At 45.0% G+C, this 16142-nt stretch overlaps 1 protein-coding gene and 1 long non-coding RNA gene across 2 annotated transcripts in view; both read right to left on the reverse strand.

The window, feature by feature from the left end:
• Window positions 1-15660, reverse strand: part of CMTM4 (CKLF like MARVEL transmembrane domain containing 4) — a 61861-nt gene extending 46201 nt beyond the window's left edge. The window contains exon 1 of the mRNA XM_082439755.1: window positions 15259-15660. Coding sequence (XP_082295881.1) covers window positions 15259-15444 — 186 coding nt within the window. The 5' untranslated portion in view covers window positions 15445-15660. The remainder of the gene's footprint in view (window positions 1-15258) is intronic.
• Window positions 1609-15239, reverse strand: LOC309649583. Its single transcript, XR_014257212.1, has 2 exons — window positions 11540-15239; window positions 1609-11509 (listed from the first exon to the last, which is right to left on the reverse strand). It is a non-coding gene; the product is annotated as an uncharacterized lncRNA (long non-coding RNA).
• Window positions 15661-16142: the final 482 nt, after the last annotated feature.

The raw sequence follows: 16142 nt of genomic DNA on the forward strand, positions 1-16142 counted from the left end.
AAGTGTGTCAGGATATCTGCCCCAGCCTCGACTACCCAAGCACACGTCATCAGTTGTTTGACGGATGTTCTAACAATTTAGGTTCGGAGCGGGACCGAAAGTTTAATTTCAACAACGTGGGAGCTCTTGTTGAAATGAGTCAGAAAGTTAACTTTTTATCTGTGTTCATCCATTCAGTCATGCAGTACTGACTTCATCTTCATGCACACACCTCACAGAGGACCACACAAAAGGCTAGAAGGCCCTGCACATGCTTACCAATCTAAAAAAAAATCTGTTTTAAATACTGTATCTGGAAAACTAAATTTAAAGTTCACATTTTTGTTTTATTTGGTCTTATTTTAAAAATGCACTCCCCTATCTAGCTTAAATATCATGGCTAAGCCACGCCTCTAAAATAAGTTTCCCAATTAAATAATCAAGACATAAGCTGCTTCACATGGCACCTGTGTGCCAGTTAGAAACATTCCAGTCTGGGTGGCAACTTGGCTTGGCAAGAGGATAGCAAATTAAAAACAGCACCTGCTCTGGGCTGATGAATTGGGACGCTGTCTAGTACCAGGGCATGAGCCTTGGCAAGCAGAGCATGCAGGCTGGATCTCAGCCTCCCTCACCCTCTCGGTTAGACCCACTGTGCAGTGCACAACCTGCCCAACTGTACAAAGTAGCCTTGGACAATAGAGATTTAAAGCAGGATCTTGGAGACTTTCTTTGTTCCTCTATGACAATAATAATAATAATACTGCTAAACTAATCTTGCTAAATCCTGTATTTGGCCGGTCTTGATGATCTGATTGTCAAATATTAAGAAGTTTACAAACAGGTAGAATTTTAAAGTATTGTTTTACTTTGTTTTCATTTATATTGATCTGGTCTGAGACTCAATGATAGATTTCACAGTCCATTAAAAAAAAAACAAAGGGACTTCCCTGGTGGTCCAGTGGTTAAGACTCTGAGCTCCCAATTCCGGGGGTCCGGGTTCAATCCCTGGTCGGGGAACTAAGATCCCGCATGCTGCACGGCACAGCCAAAAAGAAAAAAACAAAAACAAAACTGCAGGTCTCCTACAGAACTCCATGGAGCTAAACACAGAGGAGACCCTTTACAAACTACTGGGCTCCCCCAGGCTTCCCTCAACCAGGCAATTCATCATTCTCTGTGGACTTCACTCATCTAACTAGCTTCTCAACCCCTAGGCCTGCAAAGTCCCAGGCCAACAGCTGAAGCTTTCCCAAAGCGTCTAGTGAGGCAGGCGCAGTATCTCTCCAACTACCTCACCAAAACCACCTCTGAGCACAACGCCAGTAATCTTCATCACCACCTCCACCACCATCACACACCTCGGGACCATGCAAACAGCCATGTGAATGAACTCACCTGTGACAAGTGGGGGGTCCGTCTCCCTAGTTTCAGCTCCAAAACCATACTTGAAAGGAATACAGATCAATCTGCTGGCCAATTATCCTGATGCCAATTTATTATCAGAGAAATTAAGGAACTAAAAGGCAAATTCTATCTACCAACATCAGGGTTTTGTTACAATCCAAACTTTGAGGGCTCCCAAGTCCACTGCCCGCCCCAGTACATTCACTTGGGCCATTTGCCTGGGCTGGGTAAACACCTGCACTTTTTTATTTTTATTTTTTTAATGTTTATTTATTTATTTATTTAGGCTGCGCCAGGTCTTAGTTTCGGCATGCGGGCTTCTTAGTTGCGGCATGCCTGCGGGATCTAGTTCCCTGACCAGGGATCGAACCTGGGCCCCCTGCCTTGGGAGCACGGAGTCTTACCCACTGGACCACCAGGGAGGTCCCAACACCTGCACTTTAAACAGAGTATCACAGGGGAATCCCCTGGCGGTCCAGTGGTTAGGACTCCCCGCTTTCACTGCCGAGGGCCTGGGGTTCAATCCCTGGTCGGGGAACCAAGATCCCCCAAGCCGCGTGGCGCGGCCAAAATAAATAAATAAATAAACAGAGTATCACAGGCAAAGACTTGATGTATCATATACAGGCTTTCCTAGAACTACTATCCTAGAAAATGCCTGAGGATGTTATCTATTCATCTGTCTTCCCCATAATCACATAAAGGGTAAGAAAGATTATCAGAATTCACAGAGCTATCCCACATCTGGCTTCACAGAAAGGAATCAAACTGTCACCCTAGAGCAGGAGCCAGTCACAGGGGAAAGAACGCCAGCCTGAGGCCCAGGTTCCAAGACGACCAACAAACTGGCTAGCCACAGGTAAGTCACAACTTCTCTAGCGTCAGATTCCTCACATGTAAAAGTGCCATAAATGTTAGCTTCAGTATTTCTTTGATTGAGAAATAAACAATGAAAAATAAAAACAAGGAATATAAATATAATACACGTAACTGCCACCTCTTTACTCCCACTTGCCACGGTCCCTCCCGCCCCCGATCCTCACCTGGACTACTCAGTCCCCCAGCAGGCTTTGGATCATCTCATCCTCCTCAAAGCCACTCCTCACACCCTCTAACCCAGCGACAGCCAACAAAAACACATGAGCCACGTAAGTAATTTTAAATTTTCTAAGAGCCATATTTTAAAAAGTAAAAAGAAACAGGTAGAGTTCACTTTAACAGTAAATTTTATTTACCCCGATATAGCCAAAATACCACCATTTCAACATGTAATTTTACATTCTGCTTTTTTCCTATTACCTCTTTGAACTCCAGCATGTATTTTACACCTATGCACACCTCAAAATTCATACTAGCCACACTGCCAAGTGCTCAACTGCCACAGCTCTGACTGCTCCTCATCTCTTTCAGAAAATCCAAAATTCATTAGCCTAACAAGTCAGGCCCAACCTGGGTGCCCCTCATCCCTCCCCTTCCATACCTTTGCCTGGTGAACCATACCTGGTACCTCCTTCCCACCCCTTTCCTGGGCTCGCCCTCAACTCCCAGGACTTGGTATACTCCTTCTCCACAGGACACACCACACCTCCCAGCCAAGCCCACTGTCCCCAGCCCCTATTACAGCACTTGGCTCCGGTGATCAGGAAGGGTTGCGTACTTTCTCTGCCTCATACCAAACCCTCCTCCAAATGGACTGTGAACCCCTTGGAGGCAGGGATTTTTGTCCTATTTATGTATGTCTAACAGTATCTGGCCCAGCCTCGACGTTCACACATATATGAAGTATAGATTTTTTTTTTTTAAGGGGGAAAATATGTTAGAATTTTTAACAACATCTAGCTACTGACCTTGATCTAACTCTAAAGTTATTTAGCCAACTCTTAACCTGAAATTATACACATGTGTAGGGTTTGGACCAAAAATGGTTGAGAGAAAGTAGACAAGCTAAAGAAGCAACTACTGCTGGAAGAGCCACTGCTCCTTGGGGTTTGTTTTTTTTCCACTGGCACAAAAAACTTTTAGCCTTAAACTGTTTTTCATAGCTGTGCTGGAATAAACGGGAAACCACAAAAATGAAGGCTTCCCCTGCACCAGTCATCAAATTGTAGTGGCAAGAAAGAAACCATTCAAAACTATCCACGTTTGATGAAACTCTGAACATTTTAAGTGTTTATTAACCCATTTAATTCCCAAATTTAACCAACCATTTGAAATGTTCAGAGACAAAATTCTGGATTCCAGTATTTCCTACGGGCCTCTCCAGTCTTCACTGGAAATGAAGGCCTCCCTTCTCAGGCCTCACAGAACGGCTGTTCTTTTATTTTCATCAGAGAGGTCCATAAAAACAAGCACAAGGACCCTCAGCCTCAATCCCAGTTGTGACTTCTTTACACATGTTAAGTGCCTGCTCTAAGGATTCTCAAAATAATGACGTGGCAGATCCTCAGCGACCCTCTCCCCCAACATGTTAATCAGAAAGCAGACAACTTTAGCAATAATTACAGAACCCCTGGTTTTCATTTTATACGTTCCTAAGCAAAAAGCTTGGCAAAGCCTCTTATGGTTTCCCCTCCTTTTACAAAAATCTGTCTCCTAAGCAAAAGCTTCTGTTTCCTAGTAGCACTAGATACACTTAAAACTCACGGTTAAAAAAAGAAAAAAATAATTACAATGGCATTTTATTTCCATACTTTCTCCCCAATATTTTCCACTTACAACAGAGTCCAGAAGCTTATTTGCTTATAAATATATAAATGTTATTGTTCCCTTATAGATCCCATGTTTTCAAATAATTTGACCTTACGAACTATGTTAAATAATACATAAACTGTTATTTTTTTCTTTCTTCTGTGAAACAGATATGTATATTCACCTGTTCATTCGGTGCCTCCCTGTGGGCCAGGCACTGTTTTAGACACTGAGGATACCTCAGGGAACTCAAAACACAAGGCCTCTGCTCTCGTGGAGTTGGTATTCTAGTTGGGTGGTAAATGCTGAGAAGAAAAGTAAAGCAGGGTGAGGGGGATAAAGAGCGGGGATGGGGGAGTGTCCTACTTTTGGCAGGTGATCAGGGAAGGTCTCTTGAGCAGGTCTCTTGAGCAGAAGAGAAGAACAGCAGTTCTGAAGAACAGAGCCAAGTGGGCATTTCTGGGAAGGGGTGGAGGGGATGGAAGAATAAACCTCAGATGCAAAGACTCTAAGGCAGGAGTATGTTAATCAAAAAGTTAATCAAAGCTTCTGGTCAAGTGAAATAATCAGTACCTTAAAACCCCAGTCAAAAAAGAAACTGGCCTTACTCTGTTTAATGCAGTTTATATTAGACTTTCTGAAACACAATTGGTACCCAGCCCCTCAGTCTGATTCTCAACCCCCATTTCTATATTAATAAACTTAGGGCTCCCAGGGGAACCCCCACTCTGAAAACCAGTGGTAGACCCCACCATTTTATGTGAGGACACAAGGCCACACACGAGAGGTGCTGAGAGGAGGGCTGGGCGCCTTTAAGTGAGAATTTTTCACACAAAAATCCCCCCCATCAAGAAGTTAAACCGCTTCAAAATAAGATAGTTTCCAAATGCTAAAAAGGCAAGATCTTCTCCCGAAGGAGGTGTCACTTTCTGACTTCTGTACCCTTCTACTCATCTGTTCCCTCTTCAGCCAGCTGCAGGCCTGTTCCCAGCTCTGGACCACTTTGAACTGAGCCTTTGAAAGTTTAAACTGGCTCTTCGCCACCAGACAAGATGCTGAGGCCATCCCCTCGTCCGGAGGTGCCTTGCTCTCTTACTCTCTGCCTTTCCTCGTCCTTCTAGACTCTCTGAAGTCTCACCCTGCTAATGAATCCAAATCACAGTTCATCTCGCCCTGCTTTTTACTTCTCTTGCACACACAGGAATAATCTTATTTTCCAAACAAAAACCTCAGGACTCACTGTCAATATATGGTACTTGCTGCTCTAATTTCAATGCTTGGAATATTTCATAATTTAAAAGTACAGTAATTTTTTAAAACTTAGGATGTACTTACACATGGTCTGAGACAGCACAGAAAATTGAGACTGGGAAAATTTAGGCTCTATGATCAGTTACAGGCCTTTGACTATTGCGCTATGCTCTAACAAACAACTTTATTTTCCAAAGAAATACGACATCACCCTACGAAAGGATTTGGAGCTACTTCCACGAATGAGGATAAAGAGGCAGTGAGTGATAGCTGTGGGTTGAAGGCCAGAATGCTGCTATTTCCAGGTCATTTCAACAGCTCAGGGAGCTAAATGGACCATCATGGAAAATAATCAGCTTTGGCAGCCATACAGACCTCAGCCCTTAATGGGGTGGATCACATATGTGCTGCATCTCAGGTAAATCCAGCACTACCTCTAGGCTGGAAATATGCCTCTCTCCAGCATGCAGGTAAGCATCCATTCATTCTACCAGGAGGGAGAAGCATCACGGATTTGGCAGGGCATGTACACTGCCCTTGCCCCCTCTAAGCATCCTCTGAAGTGCCATGACCTGGGAAAGGCTCTTAGTACTTTGTAATTAAGAAAAAAGGTCATCAGGGACTTCCCTGGTGGTCGAGTGGTTAAGAATCCGCCTTCCAATGCAGGGGACACAGGTTCGATCCCTGGTTGGGGAACTAAGATCCCATATGCCACGGGCAACGAAGGCCCGTGCGCCGCAGCTAGAGAGAAGCCCGTGTGCCGCAACGAAAGATCCCGCATGCCGCAACTAAGATCCAACCCAGCCAAATAAATATTTTTTAAAAAGAAAGAAAAGATAAAATGTCATCACAATGATCATTTTGAGGTGTACAGAAATATCAAATCGCTATGCTGTATAACAAGAACTAACGTAGTGTTGTAGGTCAATTATACTTCAACATCAAACTCATAGAAAAAGAGATCAGAATTGTGGTTACCAGAGGTGGCACGTAGGGGAGAGGGGGATGGATGAGGGTGGTCACAAGGTACAAACTTCCAGGTACAAGATAAATAAGTGCTAGGGATGTGATGCACAACACGGTGAGTATAATTAACACTGCTGCTGTTATATATGAAAGTTAAGCGAGTAAATCCTAAGAGTTCTTCTCATCACAAGGAAAAAAAATTTTTTTTCTATTTCTTTAATTTTGTATCTATCTGAGATGGTGGATGTTCACTAAACTTATGGTGGTAATCATTTCATGATGTATGTAAATCATATCATTATGCTGCACACCTTAAACTTATACAGTGTCTATGTCAAATATATCTCAATAAAACTGGAAGAGAAAAAATAATTAAATTTTTTTAAAAAAGAAAGAAAGAACAAAGGTTTCCAGGGCTGTCAAGAAAGAAATTTTTTTTTTTTTTTTTTTAATTTTGGCTGCACCAGGTCTTATGGCATGCAGGATCTTTTAGCTGCTGCATGTGAACTCTTAGTTGCGGCATGTGGGATCTAGTTCCCTGACCAAGGATTGAATCCGGGTCCCCTGCATTGGGGGCATGGAGTCTTAGCCACTGGACCACCAGGGAAGTCCCAAGAAAAAATTAATTTGGCCCTATGACCCATGAGGAGTCCCGAAGGTCTTACTGAGCTCAGCATTTCCCACTGGTAAGTACTTGTGGGTAAGCACAATGTTAACTTGGGATAAAGTGAGACCTTTACGTATGTTGTAGGACCAAGTCCATATATTTTTTTTAATGTTCAGAAATGTAATGATGTTGCCCTTTGATCTAGTAATAGCACTCCCTGAAATTTAACAAAAAATAGTCACAATTCAAAAGAAGAATGAAGGACATTTACTGAAGGATCCTTCCTAATAGCAAAATATTGGAAACCATGATCAGGGGATCTTATGCAGCCTTTGGAAGGGAAAAATTCCAAAGTGCTTTTCATTTGACTATGATTTTTTCCCTAATTTCCTTCAATGTTACAATGGTTTTTTTATTGAGATATAACTGGAATATAACATTACATTAGTTTAGGTGTACAACATAATGATTCAGTATTTCTATATATCAATATTTTTATCAATAATGATATACACATTATCACTACAATAAGTCTTATTTAACATGCTTCACCATATATAGTTTAAAAATTTTTTTTCTTGTGATGAGAGCTTATCAGATCTATTTTCTTAGCAACTTTCAATTACAATACAACTGCAATACAGTATTATTAACTATAGTAGCCAGCCTATAGGGTAGATTCCTTTCAAATGGGAGAAATTTTTTCATTAGCATCAACAAATTTATTAAGCACCCACAATTGTGCAGAAGGCTTCTTCTTTTTTTTTTTTTTTTTTTACAGGAAAATAGATTGAAAAAACTTTTAAGCTTCAAGTTTCTTCAAGATGTCTGTACTGTATTATCGAAATCATTCTCCCCAAAAGGGCCTCCAAATTACAAAGTAAGTAAAGTAATAAAAGGTTAACTAAAGATTATGATTGGTATAACAGCTTTAAGGTTAATCTATACTAAGGTAGAGCTAGTAACAGCTGATGCTTTGGGAATTTTTGAATAGAAGATATCTGCGTGTGGTATACAATTCAAATACAGTGAAAAATAAATCTCCCTTCCACCCTGACCCTTGGTCACCCAGCTTCCCAATTTGTACCATTCCAGAGATATTCGATAGTACTAACAGGGTGGTGTGACTTCTATGTGAGAGACACTTTGCTAAGGACTTTGTATGGAAGGCTCACGGGCGCCAGCAGCCCTCTCATCAGCCCTGATCTACAAATAAGGAGACCTGCTTGCGGCCTGAAGTGAACAAGCAACTGGCCAAAAGTCTCATGGTGATAAGAGACATAAAGTCCATACTCTCAGAGCCCCTCCCCATCCCATCCCCCAACACACACACACACACACACACCCCTAAACTCCATGTTTTATCTTCATGTTGTGTTGTTCCCTCTGCCCTCAAAACCAATCCTTCATCATCCCTCTACCTGGCTAACCTGACTTTTCCATATCAATTTTAGAATCAGCTTCTTTATCTAAAAAAAATCTTGCTGGGATTTTGGGATTATGTTAAACCTACAGATCAATTTGTGGAGAAGTGATACATATTTTTTTAAATTTATTTTTTTAAAAAAAGCTTTTATATATAGATATTTATTTTATTTATTTTTGGCTGCGTTGGGTCTTCGTTGCTGCACAGGGGCTTTCTCTAGTTGCGGCGAGCAGGCTTCTCACTGTGGTGGCTTCTCTTGTTGCGGAGCACGGGCTCTAGGCGCATGGGCTTCAGTAGTTGCAGCACGCAGGCTCAGTAGTTGTGGCTCGCAGGCTCTAGAGCACAGGCTCGGTAGTTGTGGTGCATGGGCTTAGTTGCTCCACGGCATGTGGGATTTTTCCAGACCAGGGTCGAACCCATGTCCCCTGCATTGGTAGGCGGATTCTCAACCACTGCGCCACGAGGGAAGCCCAAGAAGTGATATTTTAATAACTATATTGAATCTTCCAATCCATGAGCACAGTATGTCTGGCCACTTATTTCAGTGGTCTTTGATTTCCTTCTTCGGTGTTTTGTAGTCTTCAGCATGTAGATCCTGTACATGTTTTGTTAGATTTAGACCTAAGTATTTCATTCTTTTCAGAGCTATCATAACTGATATGGGTTGCTTTTTTTTTTTTTTTTTCAATTTCAGTTTCCAATGATTGATTGCTAGGATATAAAAATATGATTGATTTTTGTGTGTTGACCTTGTACGCTGCCACCTTGCTGACTCACGCATTAGTCCTAGGAGCTTTTTTATAGATTTCCATGGGATTGCCTACATAGACAATCATGCCATCTGCAAATAGGGACAGTTGTTCTTTCTTTCCAGTCTGAATGCCTTCTATTTATTTTTCTTGCACTGGTTAGCACTTCCAGTAGGATGTGGAAGAGAGAACAGACATGTGGTGAGAACAGACCTCATTGCCTTGCTCCCCATCTTAAAGGGAAAGTATTTTCACCACTAAGTATGTTAGCTGTAGATTTCTGGCAGATGCCCTTTTCCAGGTTGAGGCAGTTCCCTTATCTTACTAATCTTCTTGGCTACATTTATCGTGAATGAATGTTGAATTTTGTCAAAAGTTCTTTTCTGCATCCCCTGACATAATCAAGTGTTTTTTGTGCTTTAAACTGTTAGTATGGCAGATTATATCTCCTGATTTTGGAAGACTGAACCAGCCTTTTCTTCCTGGGATAAATCACAATGATTGCCGTGTACTATTCTTTTTACATAACATTGCTGGATTCGATTTCCTAGATTTCCTAGTAGTTCGTTGAGGGTTTTTGTGCCTGTGTTCATGAGGATGATTGGTCTGAAGCTTTCTTTTCTTGAACAATCTTTGTCTGGTTTTATAAAACAGATGTGTACTAGACACTTTTCTGAGGTCTTGGATGATAATTTTACTATTTTTAATCATCATAAAAACTTAAGAGTGGTTTTAATTTTTGCTTAAATTCTGCTAGAATTTATTTGACTTCAAGTTTTTGACCAGGAAGACAACTCCCAAAGACAACAATCTGCCCAAGGGAAAATGGGACTGTTTTATAAGAAGCCACCTTAAGGTAGAAGTGAGAATCCAACGCAGTGAAACTACTTCACCAGCCATTCTCTGCACACCCCTGCCCTGCTTCTGTACAGCCCAAGAAAGCCAGAAAGGTGAGGGAAGTGCTCACCAGCATGGGATGAAAAACTGACACAGTTTCCATCAAATAAAAGATACGTTATCACCCAACCCTGAAATGCAAACGCTCACATTTGTCTTTGAGTTACCTAAGAAAGCACCTGTCAAACATTAACCCTTTAGTTCTTACAATTCCTAAAATGCTCAGTCATTACCACTCACATTCTACTACTGAGGAAGCCAAGAAACAATGGGGTTAAGAGATTTCAAGGAGATCAGCAGAGTTAAAATTTGAATTTAAACATCACCTATTACCCAACTTTGTTTAAAAAATAGTCCTAAACAAATGCAATGCAATGTCAGAAGGTCAATCAGGCGTGGGAGGGGCTCAAGAAAGGGATCCAGAGACTTCCCTGGTGGTCCAGTGGTTAAGACTCCGAATTCCCACTGCGGGGGACTCAGGCTCGATCCCTGGTCGGGGAACTAAGATCCCACATGCCACGGGGCGCAGCCAAAATATAAAATAAAATAAAAGTGATGAAGACAAAAAAGAAAAAAAAAGAGAAAGGGATCCGAAGCAAAAGAGCTCCTTGAGAGGTGTTTTCGGAACTTAAAAGCTGATTCTGCTCTTGGCTCTTTTGAGAAGGCCCATCCCCTCAAGGCAGAAAGTGGCAGGTCTGCTAGGTGAGGAGCAGGACACCACACAGGAACTGCACACCTAGGAACAGAGCAATGGCCACTGAGAACTCAAAACCCTTGTTAAGTCACGTAACAAGCATGTAAAAGTCACCTAAAAGTCACCAGGCAACAAAGACCTCAGAAATGTCCTTGGACTCAAGGTCTCCTCTGCTCTGTGGAACAACTCTAAACGATGTGTTCAGGAGGCAGGAAAGAGCACACCACCAGGGTTCAAATCCCAGCTCCACCAACCACTAGCCACGTGATCTTAAACGAGTCATGACCTCGGTGCCTCTAACTTTCTCATCCATAAAATAAAGGTGATAACAGTAGAGTAAGCACTCATTAATGATGCCTGCTGTTGTGATTCAGAAAGTTGTCCCATCTAGGTCCTGTCCTCTTCTGACACCGTCCTAACATCATGGTATAAGCGATAGTATGCCCCATCCCTATCCCAAGAGCAAAATTCGGCTTTCAACCAAGTGCTTTGGAAAAAAAAATCTAAACAAAACAATAAACAAAAGGCCCACATTAACTATTTCATTAAATGATGTCTGAGAGCTAAAAACCAATAAGCGCTCCCAGAATCCACATTCAAAAGAAAGAAAAAGGTATTTAAATCAATAGTTTAAACCTACTCTTTTCCTACAAAAAGTACATTTATATTGTTTGAAATAACCACAGGAGATACTCTCTCCAACTAAGAAATAGGTATGGGGCTTCCCTGGTGGCGCAGTGGTTGAGAATCTGACTGCTAATGCAGGGGACACGGGTTCGAGCCCTGGTCTGGGAAGATCCCACATGCCGCGAAGCAACTGGGCCCGTGAGCCACAGCTGCTGAGCCTGTGCGTCTGGAGCCTGTGCGTCTGGAGCCTGTGCCCCGCAACGGGAGGGGCCGCGATAGTGAAAGGCCCGCGCACCGCGATGAAGAGTGGCCCCCGCTTGCCATAACTAGAGAAAGCCATCGCACGAAACGAAGACCCAACACAGCCAAAAATTAAAATAAAATAAATAAATAAATAAAGTAGCTATTAATTTAAAAAAAAAAAAGAAATAGGTATGAGTTTCATTTTTAAAACATATAATCTAGGACTTCCCTGGTGGCGCAGTGGTTAAGAATCCGCCTGCCAATGCAGGGGACATGGGTTCGAGCCCACATGCCTCGGGGCAACTAAGCCTGTGCGCCACAACTACTGAGCCTGCGCCCTAGAGCCCATGAGCCACAACTACTGAAGCCTGTGCGCCTAGAGCCCGTGCTCCGCAACAAGAGAAGCCACCACAGTGAGAAGCCCGTGCACCGCAACGAAGAGTAGCCCCGGGGGCTCGCCACAACTAGAGAAAGGCCACGCGCAGCAACGAAGACCCAACGCAGCCAAAAATAAATTAATTTAAAAAAAGATATAATCTATGAAAATGCACTGATTAATTTCCATAATATTTCAGATTAGTTTTACTATCAAATAGCATTCCATTTAAAATATCGATTTAACTTTTAAACCACTAAGAAGTAAACTGTCTTTAATTCAAATATGTAATTATAATTTTGGGGTGGCATTTTCACCAAGTTTCTTTAAAGGCAGGAAGTATTACTTAGCAACAGTGACAGCTAACGTTTTATTACACACTAACTAAGCACCTAATAAACTAGGTGCTAATTTCTACATACTACCTCGTTCTCTTAATCCTTTGAGAGAGATACAGGCTCATTTTACAGAAAAACCTCAGCCTTGAGCTTGACTATTTACAGTTCTGATAGAGAACTGATTGCTAGTACTGTGTAAGGTTTTCACACTAAAATGATACGGAAAGGTAAGTCTCAAACCTTAATGTGCACGAGAATCTCCCAGAGGATCTTGCTAAACTGCAGATTATGATTCAGAAAGTCTGGGGTGAGGCCTCTGATTCTGCACTTCTAACAAGCTCTCAGGTGCTGGCAATGCTGCGGACCACACTTGGAGCAAGGACCTGCAGGTGGCGACAGGCCACAGACCACAAAAAATGTCCCTAAAAACTAAAACCAAAAAAAGTCAAATTTTTTCTCAAAAGCCACAGAATTAGAATTTATATTAGACATATTTCTTGATGGGATTCTGAGCTTTGTAACATCTTAGAAATATCTTCAGGGACTTCCCTGGCGGTGCAGTGGACAGGACTCCATGCTTCCGAGGCAGGGGGCATGGGTTTGATCCCTGGTCGGAGAACTAAGATGCCTCACGGCATGGCCAAAAACAAAAAGAAATATCTTCATAACGACTCTTGTTTTCTTTTCCAGTTTAAGTTGAGAGTCCAATATCTTTAAGTTTTGTGGCGGTTTTTCCCCCTAAAAACCCTGATTTTTTTTTTAACAAGGCTGAAAAGCTAAATGCATGGAACTGTTTCACGTTGCCATACCCTTCAAGCAGGTCCCCATCTTTCACTCACCCACACATAACATAACCTCTCGCTGTTTAAATTCTAGAGATTAGACAAAAGACAAGAGTTAGGCGAGATTTTAGGGGCTGGGCCCCAAAGTTCTTCCAGATGAAAAGTAAAGCTCTACAAAAAAAAAAAAAAAAAAAGCACCTTACGAAAAGGCAGTGATAAATACCACTGGCTTCCATTTCTGGCTTTAGGTGACAAAATTCCAGCAATGAGGTGATATCTAACATTTTATATAAACTACTGGATTTCATTCTTTTACCAGATCTTTTGAGTGGCAAGCTCTATGTACTTTCAAAAGTCCAGAGTAAACAAAACAAGGTACTTAACAAGGCCCTAAATTCCACCTGGGCCCAGTTCCCTCCCATCCTGCTCTTTTATTCACTTCTGATTATCAGTGCTGTACTCAAGCATCAGCTAGCTGCCTATTTTTAAAGGCAGTTATACACCTCCCCCACTCCTCCATTCACTTTGCTAACAGTAATGCCTAACTACTGAACAAATATATCTCTTGGAACATTCCACTTTACCAGATAAGGTCAGTTTAAAATTCTAGAGAGGAATAACCTGCTCCGTTTGTCTTTCCTGAGAGCCCTTCAAAAATACCCTCCTGCAATCAGCAGAACAAGCCTTTCACCCGAGAGAGAGAGAGAAAACAGTCTATGATTCCGCAATTTACAAACACTAAGACCTTTATTTAAAGGATATCCACACATTAAATGATTCCCAAGGAACCTTTAGCTATGTACTCAAGTAAGCACAAGAAGACCAATGCTTGGAAGAAACAAAATGCACATACATTGCAGCTCTGTGCAAATGGCTTCTCTAGCTGAGAAGTCTATAAAGTTTTGCTGCCAGGCCTCAGAGAAAGGCCTACCTGTGTCAGGGGATATCGGGACACAGTTTTTTCCGAACTGGAGTATGCTCTATCCACAGCAGAGCTAAGTAACAAACCAAAGAGGCCTGTTAGAAAACCACAAAAGAGGGGCAGAGGGGACAGGCCCCTGCCCTGAACACCCTGAAAGCTAAAAATAAGAATTCTGAGAAATGAGCTCTACCATACACAAGCCCAAAAGAAAGTTCTCTGTTTCTGTTACCTCCAAAACTGGCTGCTCTCCCATAGTGATTTAACTCTGGGTACCAGCTGGGCAATGCTAGCCACCGTGCTGGGGCAGAGGATTCAGGGATGCCGGTTCTATCTTCTGGGCTAATTAGAAGGAATCAAAACCTCTGCAGCAGGGACTTCCCTGGTGGCCAGTGGTTAAGAATCCGCCTGCCAATGCAGGGGACACTGGTTCGAGCCCTGGTCCAGTAAGATCCCACATGCCGTAGAGCAACTAAGCCCGTGCGCCACAACTACTGAGCCTGCACTCTAGAGCCCGGGAGCCACAACTATCGAGCCCACGTGCCACAACTACTGAAGCCCAAGTGCCTGGAGCCCGTGCTCCGCAACAAGAGAAGCCACCGCAATGAGAAGCCCGTGAACGGCAACAAAGAGTAGCTCCCACTCGCCGCAACTAGAGAAAGCCCCCGTGCAGCAACGAAGACCCAATGCAGCCATAAATAAATAAATAAATAACAAAAAACAAACAAAACCTCTGCAGCATAAACTGGAGACTCTGGGCAGATCTGGGCTCCCCCAATGCATCTAGACTACATGCCTCCATTCAACATTTATTTGAGCGTCTACCATATGCCCAGCACTCTGCTGGGCGCCGGGGAAAAAAACCGAGCCACAGTCCCCAGTGGTGGAAGCCGAGACAAACGAGGACCATCCGGAGTAGTGGAGGATGTGCGGGCCCCGAAAACCTAACACAAGTTGCTATGACCAGCAGTACCCAGCATGACCCCCGCCGGGTTTCGTGCACCACCAAACCCAACAGTGAAAGAGGCTCGCGACAGCGAAGGCTGGAGTGGACACGAAGGCCCGGGGGCAGGTGTTCAGGTAGAAGGCGCACACCTGAGGCGGCAGGGCTGGGGAATGCAGAGTCCCCAGGGGAGGCGGGAGGGCGGCACGGGGACCCAGCGAAGGAGCGGGAGCGCAAGGACTGGGGCCATGGGAAGCGAGTGCGCGGTGGAGGCCGGCCGGGCCTGCGCCCCCTGAAGCGGGAGCAGGGAGAGAAGGCGCGCGGCTAGGCCGCCCGCCGGCACCTGGGGCCCCGCCCGGCACCTACCACTTGGGCGACCTTGAGGCAGCCGAACGCGCCGCGCAGGTAGTCCGGGTCGCAGCGCAGGCCAGCCAGCCCGCGGCGCTGGCTCACCGGCTCGGTGGTGGGCTGGTACGGACTGCTGGCGCCCGAGATCATGGAGGTGCTCGAGGCCTCGCCCTCGAAGCCGTCCAGCTCCTCGCCGCTCCGCATGCTGCCGCCCGGCCCGGGCCGCCTTGCGCGGCTGGCCTCCGGCGCCCGGAGCTAGCGGGCTCAGCGGGGCCGCCGCATTGCCGCCGCCGCCGCCGACTAACTGCCCGCACCACCACCGCCGCCGCCGCCTCTGCGCCCGCCGCCCGGCTGCGGCTGCGGCTCGGTCCGCTCGGGCTCGGCTCCCGCCGCCTCGGCAGCGGAAAGGGAGGGAGGCGGGAGCGGGCGGAGAGGGAAGGAGGCGGGAGCCGGCGCGGCCAGCCGGGAGGGGGCGGAGCGAGCGCCCGCCCGCCGGCCGCTCGGCGGCGCTCCGCGGCTCCCGCGGGTGGAGGTGGCTGCCCGCGCTGCGGGGCCTCCGGAGGGCGGGGCGGGGCGCCAGGGCCTCTGGCTCCGCCCTCACCTGAGTGCGCGCGGGGGTCGGGGCCGCGGCTGCGCGCCAGGCGATCGCGGCAAGGGAGGGCCAAGGTCCGGGAAAGAGGGGTAGTGGGGAGCAGGGAGAATGGGGGCTGACGGAGGGTCGAGGCGGACCTAGGGGTCACGGAGCTGCTTTCCCAGGGTGCTGCCTCCGTTTCTTCCCTGGAGGAAGTGGGGTCCTCTTCAGGTAGGCCAGGGGACTTACCGGTGAAGACCAAGATGTGCTGTGCGACCCCCGTGCTGGGAACAGTACGGGGCCCAGGGTGGGCCTGACTTGGACTGTTTGA

The sequence above is a fragment of the Balaenoptera physalus genome (assembly GCF_965194825.1).
Source record: "Balaenoptera physalus genome assembly, chromosome: 19".
NCBI lineage: Eukaryota > Metazoa > Chordata > Mammalia > Artiodactyla > Balaenopteridae > Balaenoptera > Balaenoptera physalus.